At 39.7% G+C, this 21155-nt stretch overlaps 1 protein-coding gene across 1 annotated transcript in view; it reads right to left on the bottom strand.

Moving 5' to 3' along the window:
* Nucleotides 1-21155, bottom strand: part of itfg1 (integrin alpha FG-GAP repeat containing 1) — a 135766-nt gene that overhangs the window by 48311 nt on the left and 66300 nt on the right. The window contains exon 10 of the mRNA XM_079594279.1: nt 14395-14576. Within this exon, the coding sequence (XP_079450405.1) occupies nt 14395-14576 (182 nt within the window). The remainder of the gene's footprint in view (nt 1-14394; nt 14577-21155) is intronic.

The raw sequence follows: 21155 nt of genomic DNA, 5'->3' as shown, positions 1-21155 counted from the left end.
AGGCCCAACTTCCTATCCTTTCGCTCCCTCGGTGGAGCACAGTCGTGACCGGTGGCTCGCTGTGCCAACCGCACACCCATGAGCACACACACACGTTCCTCGCTTAATTGGGAGCTTCGGACCCAACACCATGGCAAACCCAGCAGGGACGAGCAGGCCAGAGGCAAGCCTACAGGCTGACCTCTCCCTCCGCCTCTTTCAACCTCCCTCAGTTTTTTCTCTCTTTCTAAAGCAAAAGAAGGATTTTACTGTGCCGTTTCCTGACCACTGTGGAGGCCTTGCATCAAAACGTGATTTTTTTAAGACATCAGTTATCCAGAGGACAAATAGAGTGCGAGAGAGTGAAAGAAAGGCATGTTGAGAGGGACGGCAGGCGGCAGGTCTGGAGATTCTCTGAGGGGTAAGATGACAGAAGCAGAGAGATCTCGTCCCCCCCCCCCAGGCATCTCTTCAATACCGGTCCACCCACTCTTCCTGAGGCTTTTCTCTCGCTCTGTCTGTTGCTGTATGTGTTGGTCTACTTCTTTTTCAATTTGCTCTCAAGGGCAAAAACAAAGCAGTCTGAAGGGTGGATGGCATTTCAATCATTCGCTACTTCTGCTCTCTTTGGAAATAGTATGCTTCTGAATAAGGAAGAAAAAACTGATAGACATGCAGAAAATACTGTACATAGAAGGCTAAAAAAGTCATTTTTAACTTCAACCAGGTAGAAAACAGGACACAGAAATACAAATAAAATGATGTTCTAAGGAAAAACTTAATTAAAATGAATGGACATTTAATGACATTAATGGCTTTTTTCCTATAAAAGCGAATGTTGATTTGCCAAAAGTTTGTTTGAAAGTTTTGAAAAACTTTACAATGCCTTTAAATTGAGAGAAGACAAAATGATAGGTAAACAGAGTGACAGAACCATACTGAACGATAGAATGATAGACACAACGACAGTTAGAAAGACAACGCTTTATTAACGAAAAGTTTTTTGAAAACTGAATAAAGTGAATACATTTGAAAGCGATGTTTTTCGTGTTGTAGTGTGAACTGTGAAAACGGAGGTATTTGAAAATGATGACGCATGTTTAGTCATGTCTGCATATTGTACCTGATAGATATTCATGTTTATACCGGTATTGCGCCTGTTATGTGGTATTCACTTTCACACAGTTGCTTAAAATATTTGCACACTCCGCAAAGATGACAGAAAATGCCGGTACTCGCATTTGCTGTCCTGCGGCAAAACATGAGAGCAGTTGCGTTTTAGACCAAACATATAATGGTGAGTGAGTGCGACCTGGAGGCATCAGTGAATGGTGAGATATTTTGCTAAATAAAATTCTACCAGAAGAATAGCATGAGAACTTTATTATGTCTGTTTCGTCCGTATCATCTCAATGAGCGTTTATGAGGTTTTACGCATGCACAGTACGGTGAATTTAGTGTTTTCCGACGTTTCAGTGTGGATGAGAAACTTTTGAAAAACGCTACTGTGGACGGAGAGCGTTTTGAAACGAAAATGCTGTTTTAAAATGTATCAAGATTAATGTAGACGCAGCCAAAAGACAGAATGATAGATAGACAGAATGATAAATTAGACAGAATGATAGATAGATGGATGGATAGATAGATAGACAGACAGACAATAGTTTGAGAAAAAGAGAGATCCAGAAAGCAAACAGCAGCTAGTACAACTGACATGCTAATGCTTCAGCATGCATTGCTGGGCTAATCAGCTCTGACATGAACCCATGCTTGCTACAACCTCTCCCTGGACTCAGAGTACTTCATGTAGACTGCATGAACGAACAGAAACATCATTACCAGAGTACGGCAAGTGGATCAGTTTAGATAAGAGTGTCATTTAACGCAGAGAGCAACATAACCAGAAAGCATGTCTTCCCCAATCGGCTGATGTAGATTTTTAGAGACCTTTCAAATTAATCCCTTCTATCTAAAGTGAAGGAAATAAATCTTTGCTTAAATGTTTGACAGGCCTTTAAACTTTAATCGCGGCTGCATTTCCAGATGCCATTAAAAGAAAATGGGAATACAGTCCACTACGATGGATCTGATGCTGTCAGGAGTGGAAAATATTGACACTTATTGACATTTATCTTCTATCTTCGCAAAATGAAGACGTCTTTTTACTCGTAGTGGAACTGCCACTAATCCTGACTGACAACGAGACAAGTATTTCAAAACACATGCTCATGAGATGGATGGCCATTGCCTAGCAACAGAGCCCCGTGCAGCTGCAGTAGCTATAGATTTGAGCTTGAGCCCGAGCTCAGCCAGGGCAAATAATTCAATTTTTAGAATAATTCCCCATTGAATATATATATATATATATATATATATATATGCATGTACCGTAAATAAAGAGACCACTGCCTATGTGAGAAAAAAAATTCAGGTCTCATGTAATGCAGATGTGAGCTGCACTCGGTATGAACAATGAACAGCCTAACCGCAGTAAAAACATACACCCATTTGCCTCAAACTGCAAAGGCTAATAGCGAATGCAATCACGTCCAAGTGTGTGTATGTGTGTGTGTTTGTGTCCAGGTCTTCCCCCGTGCTCCTCATGGGAGTCTTCTGTCTCGTCCCTCATAAAACTCAAGCACTTCCATTAAGAGGTAATCCTGCCATCATAAAGAAGCGTGCGACTGATGGCATTCAATTATACATGCATTAGCTCAGCATAATGGATCTCCGTGATCTCACTCCTCCCGTCTAGCACAGCTTTCAACGCTCCTGGAGACCCATGGCTGATCACTCTATCCTTTTCTCTTTCTCTGGCCCCCTCTAAGCATTGTACAGGTATACTTCACCCCAGCAGGTGGTTTTAAGAGGCAATACTGCTCGCTGAGCTGTGCAGGGGCTTCCTGTTGCTAAAGACATGTGTTTTTCAGGGAATAATGGCTGGTGTTGGGGACTGTTGTTCTGTTCATTTCTCACCTTATGTTGGTGGGTTGAATTCAAATAGTATGCCTGCCTCTGTAATAACATTAAGTACTGGTTGTAGCTATTGTATGGCTTTATAGCTATGTGATAAAAAGCCATAATCCCACACACTCTCCAATTAAAAGCTGTGATCTAATCAGATTCAGTTCAATTTAGAAGGGTAATCGAAGGGAAAGTTTACCCACAAATCTGAAAATGCACCCATCTTCATGTAGCTCCAATCCTGCACAGCTGTTTAATTTGAGTTTAATTTTATGTACAAAAAAGACAGAAGAAATGATTCCTAAATGGCATTCCAGCTAAAAATATATTCCGGAAAAGTCTCTTTCACATATTCCTGAAACATTCAGTTGATGAAGTTTTTGTTTTGTTTCCCTTTTAAAGTTGATAGAAGCTGTTTCTGCATGACTGCTGGCAGGTGAACTAACTTGCATTGAAAGGACTGCGACCATTGGCTCTGACATGAAAAGTGATTGACATGGAGGAGGAAGCTCTAAAATAAAAGTCTAACATGGTAACATCTGAGGTGGATTCAGCTGTTCTGAATCTGACCACTTAAAGAAGAGAAATGTTCCCTTCTGTGCCTGTGCAAGTCGGAGCTCTGTAGTGCAGAAGAGAGACCGAGGTGAGGAATTGGAGAGAGGCACACTGAAGCAGAGAGGTGATTAGAGCAGTTCAGAAACACACACACGCACACAAAAGAGCGAGCGAGAGTGTAATAAAGTCTCTCAGGAGCTTTGCAAAAACCAGAACACACCTGCCGACCCACAAGATGGGCATCCACCTGCTGCCTGACTACAGATCAGCTCACACCTCTACACTCCACCTGTGTGCAGGAGAGAGCTGGAGTCCACCACACATCTTATTATGGAGATCCTCTATATCTGAACCACCATGAAAAGATCCTTGATAAAGATGTTAGAAGCACTTCATAATTGTAACATCTGGATCAAGTCCACTCTAATCACCAGATAAGTGTTCTTGGCAGCTCAGGTGATGGGTAGGGAAGAGCGACGAGAGGTAGAGGTAGAGAGAGAGGTAGATAGAGGTAGAGAGAGAGGTAGAGAGAGAGAGAGAGGTAGAGAGAGAGAGGTAGAGAGAAAGAGAGAGAGGTAGAGGTAGAGAGAGAGAGAGAGAGAGAGAGAGAGAGAGAGAGAGAGAGAGAGAGAGAGAGGTAGAGAGAGAGAGATGAGCAAAGGCCTGGATACCGCCTCGTCCGCGCTCGAGTCAGTGCAGCCTCACGTACATGACAAATGGATTTTCAGTGCTGCCCCTCCGGCTGTTTAGCTGTGCTTTCCTCTGCTGATTCTATTTGAATCGACAAATGAAAACAAATTTGATTTTCAATGGAGTCCTTTACATTAAAATGCATTAGGTCTGCGGGCCTTAACGGAGGGGCCTCATTGGTGGGACACGGCCAATTACTATTTTAAAGAATCTATAAAATAAGACTGAAATTCAGTTTTCAGTTTTACGTACTTTGGGACGAGCGCGCAATTCCTTACGCCCATCCAAATATCTCTGCTGTAGATCAGTGTATCATTTCTCTTCCCTGACAAGCTCTGGTGGGCATCCTGAGGCTGTATATGCAGAGCGTTAATTAATTTTTAGCGTAAATGGGCTGGATTGGGGAGGAGGTGGGACCATTAGCCCGTGGCTTAATGGAGGTCCTATCGAGAGGGTCATCTGCATGGCGGGAAAACGACTTTGATCTACAAAGCAAAGTGACAGGGGAGAAAGAGAGCTAGTAAGGCAGAGGAGGAGTGCGAAGGAACTGGGGAACACCCCGTTAATGGCCCTCTCGAGTGCTGAGAAGGGGCTTCTGGCTGTTAGTTTAGGAGCTTGGCGCATCCGACGGGATGAGGTGAGGAACAGAAGTAGCCTTCAGCAAACTCAATCATGTACGACTGCAGCCAGAGACTTCAGCCAGCACACCGCAATGGGAATGTAGTTTATTTTCCTTTTTTATCTCAACACACAAACAGTCACACAGTCAGTGACGGGTATAGGGACATTTATACACAAACACACTGTACTAACATATTTGTTTTTGTGTAGAAAGACAAATTTCACTGTTTTTCCGATTTAATGCAAAAAACAAAGTCCTCTTCTCTGCCCTTATCTTTTCACCATAATCATTCTTTATTCTCACGAGCTGTTGTTTAATGTGTGTGTCTCTCTCTCCCTCTCAGACAGAGGAAAGTTGATTTAATTACAGCTAGCAGCCATTTCATTTCCGGAGGATGGTTAACTGTGTGCCAGGAGCAGAGTGCAGCTCTGTGTTGTGATCTGTACTGCTTAAAAAGACCGATTGAGAGAGACTAATAAAACATGAATACAATGAATAAATAATGAATGAAATGAATAGAAAAACAAAACAATTTTATCATCTATTCCTCTCTTAACTTGAAGAAATACACATTATTTTGTAATACGGACAACAACAAAGTGATTTAGTAAACATAATAAAGCTCACGAGACTGCATTTAACAGACATTGTTTTGATTGTGATAACAGATGATGTGCCACAGGTTTGACTTTTTGTTGCCATCTCATTTTGATATTAAGTGTTTCCTAAAAGCTTCTAATTTGCTTTTTTCCTTGAAACATGTTTGTGGCGAGCAGGATGAGGCAGAGGGCCGTGAGAGAACGATGATGGGTTTGCTGATGAGTGCTGAAGAGCAAACCCTGTTGTACTATATAACGTTTAACAGAGCAGTTGTTCATGTACATTCAAACATGAATAAATACACTACCAAGGTTTGGGGTTGTTAATTTCTTATATTTTTGAAAGAAATGTATTCAATGTATCCAAAATACAGCAAAATCAATCTTGTGAAATATTGTAACAGTTCAAAATAACTGTTTTCTATTTGAATATATTTAAAAATGTATTCCTGTGATGGCAAAGATGATTTTTCAGCATTATTACTCAAGTCTTCAGTGTTACATGATCCTTCAGATATCATTCTAATATGCTGATTTGGTGCTCGAGAAACATTTCTTAATAAATTACGATATTTAAAAATTCGTACCAATCTAAAAAAATGTGACTGGTAGACAGTGTATATACATAGATTCCTCACACAGTAAATAGGAATCCCTTGAGCGTAAGCTGAATGTGACCATTAGAAAGGGAAAGATACTGAGATGCTGGATGCGTTCCAGAGACCAGCACTGTGTCCAGATGTTTTATCAGGCTAAACGACATCCTCGCCTAACACATGAAAATGAGGAGTGATGGAGCAGTCTCACTGCTGTCTATATAATCTCAACCTCTGCTCGGAGGTCAGAGGTCATTCTCTCGCCTTTGAGGCATCCGCAATGGTTAATCTCTGCGTCAGTGCAGAATGCTTGAGTGGGAAATGATTACACAACTTCTTAACACAGCTGTATCAGAGGGACGTGATCACAGTGTCACTAATGACGAGATCTGAAGCAAAGCAGAAAAGCTTTGGGTTCATGGAAAAGCTAAAGGATTCTGATCAATGTGTTCTTACAGCAGAATGTGTGATATAATGAGATCAAGATGACGTGATTGTGTATTATTTAGACGGCCAGAAGTGAACAAAAAAAATCAATGCGAGGAGAGCCGTGAGAAGATGAACAAAACAAGTGCTGTTCTCAGCCCTCTTAAAGCGATTTCATTTGTGAGTCAGAGGGCTGATGACCAAGCTCTTCTGCTGCTCTTCATTTCATCTAAAGCCAAACGAGCACCTGGGCAGGACCCCAGAGCAGAAGAGAGTGGAATGGGAAAGGAAGTGAGTGTGTAGGAGATGGGCCAGCTATTTGACATGTAATCTGCTGATAAAGAGAAGATTGAAAAGCATGCTTGCTTAGCTGGCTCAACAATCCTCGCTCTCTCTCTCAATCAGACCAAGGGCGAATTCAACAGGCAAACAGCAGTGCTGGAAAACAAAGCTGGAGAAGGACAAAGAAGCAGCAGAGTAGGAGGAAGAAAATGACAGAAAAAGGGAATTCACACTTTGTTCTCTTGAAACCGAAGTAGTCGTGCGTAGACACAATGTTAAACAACAGCCATGGTGAATGTGTGTAAATTGTGTGAGAATGTGCCAACAGAATCAGGTCTGTGTGTCCATTCACTCTGCAGATACTGTATCTTAGCAATGCCCCCAGGCAGCTTTTTTCTATATAGCCCATACATACACATACAGCTCATATAAACTTGAATGGGGAAAGACAGATTATGTAAAGATTAGGAGTCAATAATGAGTTTGAAATAAATTGAATATAATAAGTAAAAGTTCTGGTTCTCAATGGTACCCGATTCACAATTCAGGACACATGACTGACAGGCAGCTGCTCTGTGAAGAGCGTTCGTTTGATGTTCAAAGCACTTTTGTGGTCAAAATGCTTGTCTTGGCAATATATTAATGAAAAACAGTTGGTTATGTCAGTGAATGCATAGAGAAAATCTCATGGCAAAATACTTTTAGATCTGTGCAGTCTTGCAGTGTAACAGACCTGCTATTGTCTGGTAATGGACATGTTTGCTTGTAGATCTAATTAATGTACATGTTTGCTTGAAGTAAAATCTAAATCTTTTAAAAAGGATATTGGCTCTTTTAGCTGAAAAACGAGACTTCCATTCTAGCATCTGCCATATTGAGCTGTAAGATTTCTATGAATGGTGTCCCCTTCTATTTGCACTGTCTCTGGGTGTATCTAGTTTAAAAGTGGAGAAAGAGAGATCAGCGTGGAACAAAAGCTATAAAAGCACTTTTCAAATCTCTCAACATGTTGACGTTGTTTCAGCTGAAAAGGACACTGTACTTTTCCTTTCATATTCACTTTCTCAGAAAGTGACACTATATATATATATATATATATATATACACACAGTGAAGGATAAAATGTGTGTGTGTCAGAGGTACAGAAGACAGTCACTGAGAAAGACATGCAGAAACATATAGTGAATTCATCTCCTCCACATCAGTGTCAGCATGTGGGCTGGACTCGTATAGTGAGTGACGGACATTCCCTTAAATATTACCACTCCAGCAGTAAGGCAGTTATATGTCCGCACAGAACCATGTGCTTTAGATGGAGGCATCTAACAATCTAAATAATGCTTCTCTGCTTCAAGACTAGGAGGCAGATGTGAATGATGTGATGAGAGCCTCAGTACTTAAAAACTATTCTCTCCTACAATAGGTTTACATGCATCCAAGGTCAAAAAACACTTAAATGTTCTAATTATATACATTGCAGAATCACCTTTCAGCCAGTTCAGAATTGGTTATTTCTTTTGAGAGACAATAACTCCATTTATCTTGCACTTTGATCTTTAAAACTTTGCAGACATTTCACAAAAAAACTGTATAACACACTACATGAAAGGTAATTTCTGAAAAAAAAATTATAATAATGGGGCACTTTAATTCAAAATTGACTTCATTTACTTTCTCAAGGTTGATGCACTTAATGTGCATGATTCATCAGTTCTGCTGACATTAAGCATACTTTTCACAATCTATTAAAATCCTGATGGACAAAATAATAAAAAAAGTTCCCCTTGTAATATGCGTTTCACTCGGAAAAAATGTGCTTCTCTATTGTAGTTTAAATTTAAATTCTGCCATTTACTCAACTTTGTATCATTCCAAACCTGTATTACTTCTTTCTTTTGTGGAAAAATGTGTTTATTTGAAAGTCAGTCACTGACTTTAATTTTACAGACAAAAAAACATCATCAAAATATCTTCTTTTGTGTTCCACAGAAGAATGCTAGTTTGGAATGACATGAGGTTTGAGTAAATTACAGAATTTTTATTTTTGTCCCTTAAAAGACTATTGGACAGACACTATGCATAAAATGCCACTGGTGGGTCAGCAAGGCTTTGCAAAAAAGAAAACACATAGGATACTGTAACTTTAACATTTAACAGGTAGAGTCTGATGTGTACTTCTTGGGTGTTTTGCGATTTCTCTGAGCATTGCACGGTCTGAACTTTGGCTGAATTTGCTGGGACGTCCACTCCTGGGAAGTCTTAAATGTTTTCCACTTGTGAATAATCTTCCTCACTGTAGAATGATGGACTTCAAATTGTTTGGAAATGGCCTTATAACCCTTCCCAGATTTATGGCAGCAAAAAATGCTTCTATAAGATCATTGTTAACACACACCGGGATGCTCCAAACCAGTAAACTGCCAAAACTTCAGCTTTTATAGAGTTGGTCACATGCCATCTTAATTCAATAATTCAATAGGGTATCCTTTCTTTTTCACATGACTATAAACTGCTAAGAGTGATATAAAAAATGTTGATTGTGATATAAAATCTACATTTTCAGACTAAATTGCAAACATTCAGATTGGAACAGAAGCTAAAAATAGCATCTACACACCTCATATGCCACTTACATCCCTTTATCTTATATTGCCTAGAGAACATTTGCCACAGAGAGAGAGAGAGAGAGAGAGAGAGAGAGAGAGAGAGAGAGAGAGAGAGAGAGAGAGAGAGAGAGAGAGAGAGAGAGAGAGAGAGAGAGAGAGAGAGAGAGAGAGAGAGAGAGAGAGAGACTAAATGACAGGAGCCCAAAGAGAAGTGGAGAGAGGCTGATGATGTGGCCTGAACATGAAGAGGATGGAGATATGAAGAACCCCGAAGAGTCAATAAGATAATACGAATTAAATGCAAACATTCATCCACGGTTAATCCCCAGTTAAGAAAAATGTAGACAAGTATAAATCTGTACACTGTCACCATATCTGCTGATGACTATTTTTGGCTCATTTAAAAAGAAGTGTGAAGCTCTCATTTCAATTCTAAACGATTTTGACTTTGAAAATGTCTCTGGCTGGTTGGGTAAACTCTCTCACCCACCCACTCGCTCGCGAAAAAAAAAAAAAAATCACTTACCAACTCCAACACACTCTATCACCTCAGAAACCATGACAACCTTTGCTGACAAAATGGGCTGGAGCCGTTTGAAAGCGTTTGAGGGGAACAAGAAAAGAAACTGGCACAAGATTATTCACATCTAAATCCGTCACTTATTTCTAAACGGAAAAACGCCCATGCATTTGGTGGATATCAGCATGCTGCTTCTGACCTCATGAACATATAAATACTGGCCCCTTCAGACATCCATTTGGCCCTTATATTCAACACAGCCAAAGAACATGCTAAAACATGTATGTCAATTAAATGCTGTCCTTTTTTATTTGAACTTATTTTATTTTAGAGATAATCATTTGGTCCCTGCTCAACATTTAAATACAAATTCTATCTGTAAAAAAGGTGGTATGAAATATATTTGATTTGTTTTAAGTAGCAAAAAGTAGAGGGTGCAAGAATCTTAAAGGCCACGTACATATTGTGAAGTTTCAGGAGTGACAACTGCATTTAAATGTGGGAATGAGTCCTCTAAATTATTGTTGCATCTTCCATGTATGTATGGAACACGACTCACCCCCAAAACTGCATGATTGACACCGTGGTAAGCATGGCAACGCTCTGGCGTCTTACGTGTTTGGTCTCTGCTATTCTGACCAAAGAAATAGCACAGCAACAAAAGACTTGTATATGTTCAGTTAAGTCGACAGAGGCGTTGTGTCTTTCTTATGCTCGGAAAGGCTGCTTATCAAATTTCCACTTTTTATAATTGTTTTTAGGCTTGGCTCATAAAGCGATCGAGTTCATGAATTTATTAAAGTGATCATGTGGAGGTTGCGATATTTTGATCTTAATTTCAGCATAAAGCATTTGGATTTTTTTCGGTTGATTGTGAGCTTGTTCTTGTTCGCTGAGTCAAGGCTCGTACCGCTTTCCCTGTGATTTAAGCACATGCAGAAGAGAGAAACATCTCTAATGCACGTTAAAATACGTCATTAACAACTAATTGTTCCGTTTGCATGTTCACATGCATAGAATTTTTGTAAATGCGGTTTTCACTACCGTCATTTTTCGGGAGTTAATTCGGATGTAGAATACGGTTGTCACTCCCGTAAATCACTGAAGTGTGTGTGTACAGAACAGAATTAAGCACTAAAAGCTGAATTGACAACCGAATTCAGTTGCCGTGTGTACGTGGCTAATGTGATTCCACCAAGAGTGTGAAAAAAAACAAACAGGAAAAAGGATTTTTTTTAAAAAAGACAACCACGTCCTTAATGATATAATACCAGAAGGAGAGGTAAACCACAACAAGACCCAAGATTCAGAGAAAGATGCTGCGGTCTTTAATTAAAAGGTTCATGGGAGTGTTTAGAGCGATCCAAGCACAGATTGATGTGAGATAAGAAAGTGGCCAGCTGTGAGTAGAGGAGGTTTTAACATCCAGCTCCTGGCTGATGAGAATCAAATCACTCTCCTTGGCGTCTGAGCCATTAATGACAATAGGCCGATTTGAACAAACTCTGGTGTATCTCTGAGGTCTCTGGATGCATGTTGCCTGATTGCTGTTGAAGTGAGATGATGAGACTGGCTGTGGGGTGATTAGAGGAGACTATAGCAAGCACTAAAGTCTTATGACACAAGGGGAAGGTTAAGCCTCTGCTGACTTAAAGATTAGGTCGACCTAATGTATTAAGCATGAAGACTAAAGACTAAAAATAAGCAGATCATAAAAACAAAAGGGTTTTCAAGAATTCTGTGTGTGTGGCTAAACCGCCACATGTGATTCTCTGAGTCTGGACACAAATCTCCTGCCCTTCAGGATGACATGAAGTTGTCTTTGTTTTCTAAAAGCATCTGGAGCATCTCTCATAGCCACCTGGAGGCCAGCGGCAGAGCCTCTGGTATCTTATCTCAATCAGAGAGCTGTTAATCCATCCATGCCCTTCCTGCTGTTCTCTCACAGACCTGCCTGTCCTCACTCAGGTCAGGCCAGATCGAAGATGGGCGACATGTACTAGCTCTTTTTTTTGTAGACACTCGGCAAGGTTTTACCCTGCCATTTATATATTGTTAACATGATAGTGAATCAAGTGTGATGTACAATGAAAAATGCTATTTTAAAGTTTTTTTATTTTATTTATTTTTTTAAGTTTGATGCATGATGATAGACATACTGCAACACCATACAAACGATATCCCCAGTCCACCCACACCATTTACAGAAAGCTGCAAAAATTGGTCATCAAAAATTTGTCATGGTTGTGATGGCACAATAAGCAAATTTATGAATCAGAATGTAACATGGTCAGAAAAAGGGTGGAATATGATCATGTAAAACTAAACATGATGGTTTATGATGGGGGGGGGGAGTGTAGAAAATTGCCCAAATTCTTGCTGCTTCAGGATCATACAAGAAATCCACCAACTGAAAGTTCAAATTCTTTCAAGGAGAAAAAAAGAGAAGGAAAAAGCACGGCTGTGCTTTGAAAAACAGGTACTGTAGCAGTATCTAAAAGATTCTATTTGGATAAAAGGAAAAGTAATAAATGTTGAGCTTCAGCCCTGGTTTGTTTCTTAGGAAGTAAAAATATTGTATGACTGCAAAAATGCAATAAGCACTACTTTTTTTGTGGTTTAGGAAAGTATTTGAAAAGTTTCATGGTGGTGAGAGTTTTTACTTTTAAAAATACAAAACCTAGTTCCTTTTTTTACCATTCAATTGCTCAAAATTCTTGCTCAGTAATTCACATTTTAACATAGAAATCATTGCCGCCCAGAGGCGGGTTATAACTCTGTACAAGTACCCTGACAGATTTCCTTCAAGGGTTAGTGCACCCAAAAATGAAAAATCTATCATCATTAACTTACCCTCAAGTATTTCCAAACCTGTATGAGTTTCTTTCTTCTGCTGAACACAAAATAATATATTTTAAAGAATGTTGGTAACCAGAAAGTTGATTCCATAGTATTTTTTCCCTACTATGGAAGTCAATGGCTACCGTCAACTGTCTGGTTACCAACATTCTTTAAAATATATTCTTTTGTGTTCATACAAACTCATACAGGTTTGGAACAACTTGAGGTTGAGTAAATGATGACAAACGTTTTGGGTGAACTATCCCTTTAAGCAACTTTTGGGCAAAGCTTCTGTTGCGTGAAGCAGGGCAGGGCAGAGAGCCGTGAGAGCGGAGCAAAGGGATTTGGCTATTTGGAAAGAGTTATTTTGCATCTTTTGAGGATGTGGGTGTGGTGTATCTATCTCAAAACGATCTGCAAATCAAGTGTCTGCTGAAAAAATGTTTGTGATTTATAACAGATATGATTTAAATTTTTCATCCAAAACCCATGATTGTGTATACATCACAATCAGGATGGGAAATCAACTTTATTGCCCACCAGCCACAGTGGCTCGTGGATGCCCAATTTTACCAACCACTTATATTTTTTACCAGCCACTTTTTCCGGAATTCAAATTTATAAAAGAAAGTGCACTAGCACAATTTGAATTGCTTCAATAATCTATTTTTTATTATTAATACATATTTTATTAATGTAGGCAAATAAAAAGTGATATGAAAAAGAGCCTGCGAGACCATGGTACAATTGTGTTTGGTCAGTTTGGTCATATTCTACAGTAAATGTAGGCCTACATGGTTAATGAAAAAATTATAATAATTGACTCATCGCTCAGTATCGGTAATGGGGTTGGGCCAATAGGGCCAAGTGTGTATCTGAATAAAACACGTCGGCAAATATATTTGAATGGATTGTTATTGCTACTTCCATAGACGACATTGTGTATTTTACAAACTATAAATGAATTGTTTTGCTATAAATGATATGTATTTAAATGTCTGAAACCTAAAATAAACATTATGTGGTATATGACAAGCACTGAGCACGTCCGTCTTTGGCTCAGCGCCAGCCAAAATTGCTGATGAGATGTAGAGGAAAATATCTAGTGGAAAATGAGAAGTTGCGTTACTCGCACGCTATTGGCTGGTCAGTGGGAACTGCACGAACCAATGGCAGAGCGGCGTAACTGTGCAAACCAATCGGTGCGAAGCCCGCCGAACTGAGCGCTCAATTCCGGTGGAATTCGCCTATAAAAGACGCTTGAATTGCCATGGATTCAGGTTTTTATCGACTGAAGTAACGATAGCTAGTCGTTCGCACCCGTCACTGTGGCTGGTATACAAGTCAAAGTCACCCGCCACTTTGAAAAAGTACCCGCCATTGGCTGGTGCTAATTTCCCACCCTGATCACAATGGTGACTGTTTGCACTATAAAACAAGTAAACAATTTCATAATGACTCTATTCATAGACCATTTCACCAAACCACTATCACCATCACCAGTGCTTGCTCTGAAATGCTGGCTAAGATCCTATGCAACCAGTGCTCATTATCTGAGTAGTAATGTAAATGGAAGCTACATTTCTCTTGCTTAAACAATCATTTGTATCATTACCTTTGCTTCTACTTGAGTAATTACTGATATAAATAAACAATATTACTTGTACTTGAGTACAGATCTTGGCTACTCCAGCCAGCACTGATCCTGACTCACCTGCCGGTGCTGGTGTTACGGAGGATGACGAGGGCATCAGGAAAGCCATCCAGGTTATAGTCTCCTAAGTGCAGGGTAATGGGAATTTGCAGTTCTCCCAAAGTGGAACTCTCTTGAGGGGGCACAAAGCCCCACACAGAATCCTTCCTACTGAAGTCCAACAGCACCGGCACCCAATGGAGCTGCAAAGAAAGACAATTCAGTTACATGAGCTGATACGCAAGTTGCTGCAGGAAAAATAATAACAATTCAAAACATTCATAAGTTTGCATGTCAATAAAATCTCAAGGCCACACTCAAAAGTCAACATAATTTTCTGAGAAAAGCATATTAATAGCCAACCTAAATGCACCTTTAATTGATTTAAATATAGATTAAGGTTTTTATTAGAAATAAACAGAAAAGTAACTAAACCGAAACATGAAAATCAATGTAGTTCTAAGTTAATTATATTCACACAACAGTAGCTATGTTTTCATCCATATAAGTTGCGAATTTAACTTGTAAGCAAAATTGGAATATTGCATAAAACATTTACAAATAAAGCAGCGTTTATATCCAGTCGAAGATAACAAAATCGTCAATTCCTGATAAACTGCCAATAAATATCCCTAAGGAAGGTAGAAGAAGCCATTGTAAATAATAATAAATGTAAAATATAATACATTTCTTGCACAGTCAAAGCACAATAAACGCGTTATCTTGCTTTCGAAGGCAGATGCCTGCTGTTCTGGAACGCAGTCGTGCAAGACAGTTCTGGAAGGTAATTATACCGAACCACTTTGACGACAGACTTTGCTCAGGTATTTCAGAACAACTAAAACAGCATATCAGATGCTGTGCAAAAAGATCGGCCCACTGGTTAGTCCAGTTATCCCGACTCAAATGAGCGCATACGTTTTAATGTGCATCTTGGTGTTTTCATCCACCAGTTTGTTATGCGATACCCCAAAATGCGGATACAAATAGGTGGATGGAAACATAGCTAGTGTAATGTGGCCCTTGACATGAATCACTATATTGTATAAAGTATTAATCCGAAAGTACAAAATTAAATTAGTTTAGAATATGTATTACTGCACATTAGATATAAATATTTTGACATTTTGAAAAAAAGTTAATGCTAATACATAAGACTGGAAGTTCAAAGTTCTTCTGATTTGATAAAATAGCAAAATATGATCACATTAAATGACATTATGAAATGAAAAATGTTTTGATGAATTAAAGAACCAAAGAAGGTCTCCAGGCAGAATACAACATTATGGTCCTCTCGCTCTCTGGAATCGGTCATTTGCACGTGTGTGGGGGTTGCACAAGCACAGATGCTACAGGCCTTACTCATGAATGTAAAACAGAGAGCCAGGTGCATCTCTGCATGTATGCATCCATGGGGATAGAGGCACAGATAGAGGAGGGAGAGAGATTGCTAGAGATGTAGGGAGGGGGAGATGGATACAAAGTGGTAAAGAGAGAATGCAAGAGAAAGAAGGCTGAGCGTTCTGTAATGGCTGCTAATAAGGTTTTCTCCTGATCCTTGGCACACAACCAGAATCAGCAATGCCGGAGATCAGGCAAGAGAGAGCGGGTCTGATTTGTATATTTGTACAAACTATTTTGTATTTGTACACAAATAATATCGCTAAAGCTAATGTTGCTATTACCTATAGAACAAGAACTAACTGATGTCAGTCTCCTCTACGCTGAAAAGGAAAGTAGAACTCTAAGTCGTGAGTCATGGTGTGCACTGTCGGCCTAGCTGCCTCATTTATGAGCAAATGTAAGAGTCCTGCAATGTTTGTTTATATTGCAGCACCAATTCCCGCTACACGTTTGACAGATTATCTAGGACTATGTCTGTTTAAAAATATTTGTTATGCCATTCATACTGTTAAAAATATAACAAAACATTTTTAAACCGTTAAAAAAAACGAAATAAAGATATAACTAATTTTTAAACCATCAGAAACAATAACTCACCTTCAAAAAAGTAAAGACTTTTGCTAGAGATGTATACACTGTCAAACAGTTAGAGACATAGCAATAACTAACATTCAAATATTAGAGACATACTAATATGTCTTTCCTGCCTTCCCTAACACGGACTGAGATTTCTCGGGATTCCCTGAATCTTTTCACAATTGTATGTAGAAGGTGAAAGAACTAAATACTTTGCAATCTTGCATTGAGAAATTTGATTTTTTTTTAATTGTGCGATAATTCTCTCATGAAATTTGGCAAAACAAATTGGTGAGCCATTATCCTTCTTTGCTTGCAAAGACTGAGCCTTTTGTGAATGCTCCTTTTATACCTAAACACGATACCCTCACCTATTACCAATTCTCTCTCTCTCTCTCTCTGTTAATGAACTGTCCCAAGCTCCTGTGAGTGCTTCCCTCCCATAGGACTGCTGAGCCAGACCTCAACCCCCACCAGAGGTCCTAAGTAAGCAGTCCTGACTGATAGGCTGTTAAAATAGGTTATGAGATGTTATGACAGCTTATCGGCGCACTTACTGATGGCTCATCATAACTAAGTGGAAATACAGACAGGGTTTTAAATTGAACATGCTTGGCAAACCATTTCTAAACTAGGGTCATTATGGTGGGGCACCTCAATACCAATTCAAATAAAACAAATGACCCTTATGAAAAGACACTGAGTGGGTGTACATCCTGGTACGTGTTGGGGCATGATAAAATGTATGCACACATTCGGTTCTGTTCTGTGTGTGAGAGCTGTCCCAGAGTCCTTCACTCCCATTCTACTATTATAAGCTCCAGATACAGAAACAAAATCCTCTCTCCCTCTCACTCTCAGCCACTCACACAGAATGGTCTTAACTCCCAGACGAATTCCTCTGAATTGAAGACTCTTTTCATTCAACATAGTAATGATTATGCAAACAGTCATTGCCCTTGTGGCCATCTACAATCGGCTTCCATCATTCTGTGTCTGCGTGTGTAAATTGACTTATATCAGTGCTGACTGCCAGTTAATGCTAAGCCTTATTGATTTATTAGGGAGGGTAGATGGAAATCACAAAGCTGTGGGCTGTCATTGTGGTGAACACACAACAGGTCTACTACTCAAGACCCCCATTGCTACAGTCAAAATGATGCATGGTTGAGATCACTACTATTCTAAAGATGGGCGTTCACTCAACTATTGGTCAAGAAATTTCAGTCCAATTTTCACATGCAATTTGTCTGTTCAGACCAACGCGTAAAAAACTTTGGACGAGCTGAATGAAAATGCAAAATTACTCTATGATAGTAGGTGGCGCTTATAGAAAAGCAGAACTAAGCAGGTTACCCAGGTACACACTTCTATTCACTATGGCATTTATCAAATAACACATACAAGAGTACAAATAAAAGATGGTTCTGTGCATGTGACCAAAATCTTATTGGTTGGTCAGGTTTAATGACAGTTTGAAGGAAAAGAGATTACAACACCTCACTGTAAAAAATTATGTTGCATTGATGGCATGCAAATGTTTGTGTCAGTCTGAACAGACGTGTTAACAGCCGTTAATACGAAATGTTCAAAATGTTTATTGCACTGAATTTTCACAGCGAACATTCGTCTTGGTGTGAACAAGCCTTTAGAGGTTTAAGGGAAAGCAAGAGAGAAAAACACCAAACATAAAAGACGAAGAGATGATTGAGTCAGTAAAGCTATCAAGCGTTAGATGGTGAGACATGTCCTGCTTTCAGATAAAAGAAAGCTGCTTGCATGTGCCAAACTTGGCATGTAGATGATAAGCCTGAATATGAGCAGGTTTGATCTACATTGAAAAACATCCTTCCAAAGTTTAAAAATAACCTGAACCAGCTGCCGTGTGGAATAGGTTTTGGCGGCATTAGCTGCTGGCCAGTGAAGACTATTGGCAGCAAACCAGGCTGGCATTGTCGACCTGTACCATTTCGCAAAGAGCACAGCACACATCATTATGCTATATGTGGCAGCATCCCTTGACTGTAATGTTGATGGAAGAATGGAGGAGGCCGGCAGGGTCACACAGAGAGGGATGTAAAAAGCACCATGCAGAATTGACGCAGGAATAAGCCTGACTGTATGTGACTGGCAAAAATGTATTGCTTATCAGCAGCCTTTAGAGAAATACGAACAAGTTTAAGTCAATAATTCAAGGCTAGTAAACTGATTATATTTTAAGCCGCCATACAACGGGAGAGTATTCCCCCACCATCTGGATTCTCTGACAGGTCAGGGACTGTTTGGGCTACTCTTCTGGCAGGTGCCTAAAAAGCCTGCGTACGCAACTCCTTGTTTAAAAGGACATGAGAGCTCATCTGAGAATCACTCAGGCCTTTCTAACGCAGACTCTGGACATTTATCATCCTGCTCGTGGTAAAAGTCCACCTGACAGATCTGGGGATCTTGTGGCATGACTCGTACAAAAAGATGCTATTGCACATCTAAGACTGGCATCCCATGGTGTGCGTGACGGATGAGTGAAGTGATTAGAAAGCCTGAAAATGAAAAGAATGAGTGGAACGGGTAATTTGTAGTGTATATGCGATGGGACGGGCCCTGTTGCTCATCACAGCGAAGAAAGAGGTAACTCTCTGCTAGAATTAGCCTCCCATCCAGCTATCCACTGCACTACTGATTAACCCAATCAACCCGAACCGGAACACATGCACACACACACACACACATACACACCTTAAGTTCAATCAAACAGAAATGAGATGGAAGCTAATCAGTGTCATCCAGGATAATGAGACACTCTGTAATTAACCAACTACCATGGAAAACACGGCAATTTCTCATTTGGCTTCCTGCTTTAAGATGTTTATTGGCTGAACACAGCTGCGAAAGACCTGCATAAATGCAGAACGCCATGAGCGTCTAGACACTAAGGATGATGGGATACCTCAGCACTAGCGATTACTTCAGCTTTATAGGTTTTTATTCTGCCTGTTCACGACACACATGACAGTTTGTCATGTTATGAGTCACTTACATCATTTGAAGTGTCTAATTTTTGTAAAAGACGGCTTGAGCCCAGCAAACATCAGGCAACCGAAAAGCCGATATGTCAGCAAATTAGGCAATATCATTGTTGCCAAAGTGACAGAGAGGGGAAGAGAGAGGGAATGATCTCTTTAATGCAGAAAGCCATGATAGCCTTTCCTTAGCAAAAGTAATGGGACATCTTAGATCGAGGAGATGCTGTGCACAGAATACAAATGGCCCATTTCTTCCCTCCCTCATATCAGTCGGAGAGACATCATCACGTTCGCATTGCCAAGACTCCATCCCTGTGGCTTTGTTTACTAAAGCGCAAAAAGTCCCTGTTATAGCCGAGCTATGCTTTCCACCACTCCCACATCCCAGCTGTGACGCTTCATTAGGCCAAGAAATTAAAATCGGAGCTCGCCGGCGGGAAGACACCAGACGAGGTGCCATTACATCAATAGGTGCCACTGACAGATGATATGAAAATGCGACGTCTAATGAACTGCCATCTTTATGACACTCCGGGAGAAAAAGAAAGAAAGAAAGCAAGCTTCATTGCTCGTCGCATTACAGGGAACGCATGCCATTCCACCCTGCATGTGAAACAGAATCTACAACAGACGGTCTCTTCATTAGCCTCCCTAGAGGAGAGAAGCACAATTTGTAATGAAATGTGGTACAAGAATCAGGAGACGAGCGTGTCAGATCAGAGGTGTTAATGGCAGGAAAGGTGGGGAAGGGTACAGGGCAGGCTGTTATACAGCATGCAGTGATTACGTCTGAAGAGAAAAGACTAGACACGGCACCTGCAAGTGTCCAGAACTGAAGGTCACCTGCAGGCAGTGATTAATTTGTAAATTAGGAGGGCTGCAACAAGGACTGGTGGTGGATCTGGCAGGTTTGGGGGATGGGAGTTATGAAACAAAGCGAGTTTAGCATTCTTTTGACACTTCAAGAAACCGATGTGATAAAAATACATTACTTGTTGTGGACAAAGCTTTGTTGATGATTTTGGTGGGGGGGATCTAGCTTGTGTTGCAATGTTAGCTTGCGGTATTGCGACATGTTGGCAGAGCATTTCTATAGAGCATGGTCAGTTTTCTAATAATTAGCACTAAGGTAATTTACATGAATGTGTAAATAAAATTATTTTAATATTACACTCCCATTCAAACGTTTGAGGTCAGTGAGATTTAGAAAAAATAAATAAATACTTTTATTCTGCAAGAATGCATTAAATTGATCAAAAGTACAGTAAAAACTTTTATAACGTTACAAGTGACTTCTATTTCAAATAAATTCTGTTCTTTTAAACTTTCTATTCATTAAAAAATTATGGGGGAAAAAAGCATGGTTTCCACAAAAATATTAAGTAACACTGTTTTCAACATTTATAATAAGAAGAAATGTTTATTGGGCATCAAATTAGCATATTAAAATTATTTCTTAAGGATCATGTGACACTAGCTACATTTACATGGATACCTTTTGGTTCAATCAGAATGAAATCAATACAATTGATAAATCCGAACAGTGTTTACATGAATGATAACTAAAGTAATCGGGTTAATGTTCGCGTTTATATGTCACAAGTTTCAAATCGGAATAAATTTTTGGACATGCGCACACAGCACAAATATACAGAGTTTCTCTGTATACAAACTATTCTCCTCTATTGGTTCTTTATTTGTTTTAAACAGCAGACGTAATATTAATCCGTCTTTGGTCATGATTTGGAGAAAATAGCCCATGCACACTTTTTTGCTATTCTG

This window comes from Phoxinus phoxinus (assembly GCF_949152265.1).
Source record: "Phoxinus phoxinus genome assembly, chromosome: 2".
NCBI classification, from domain to species: Eukaryota; Metazoa; Chordata; class Actinopteri; order Cypriniformes; family Leuciscidae; genus Phoxinus; species Phoxinus phoxinus.
The sequence above is the reverse complement of the archived record's forward strand: the minus strand, read 5'-3'. Positions and strand labels throughout refer to the sequence as shown.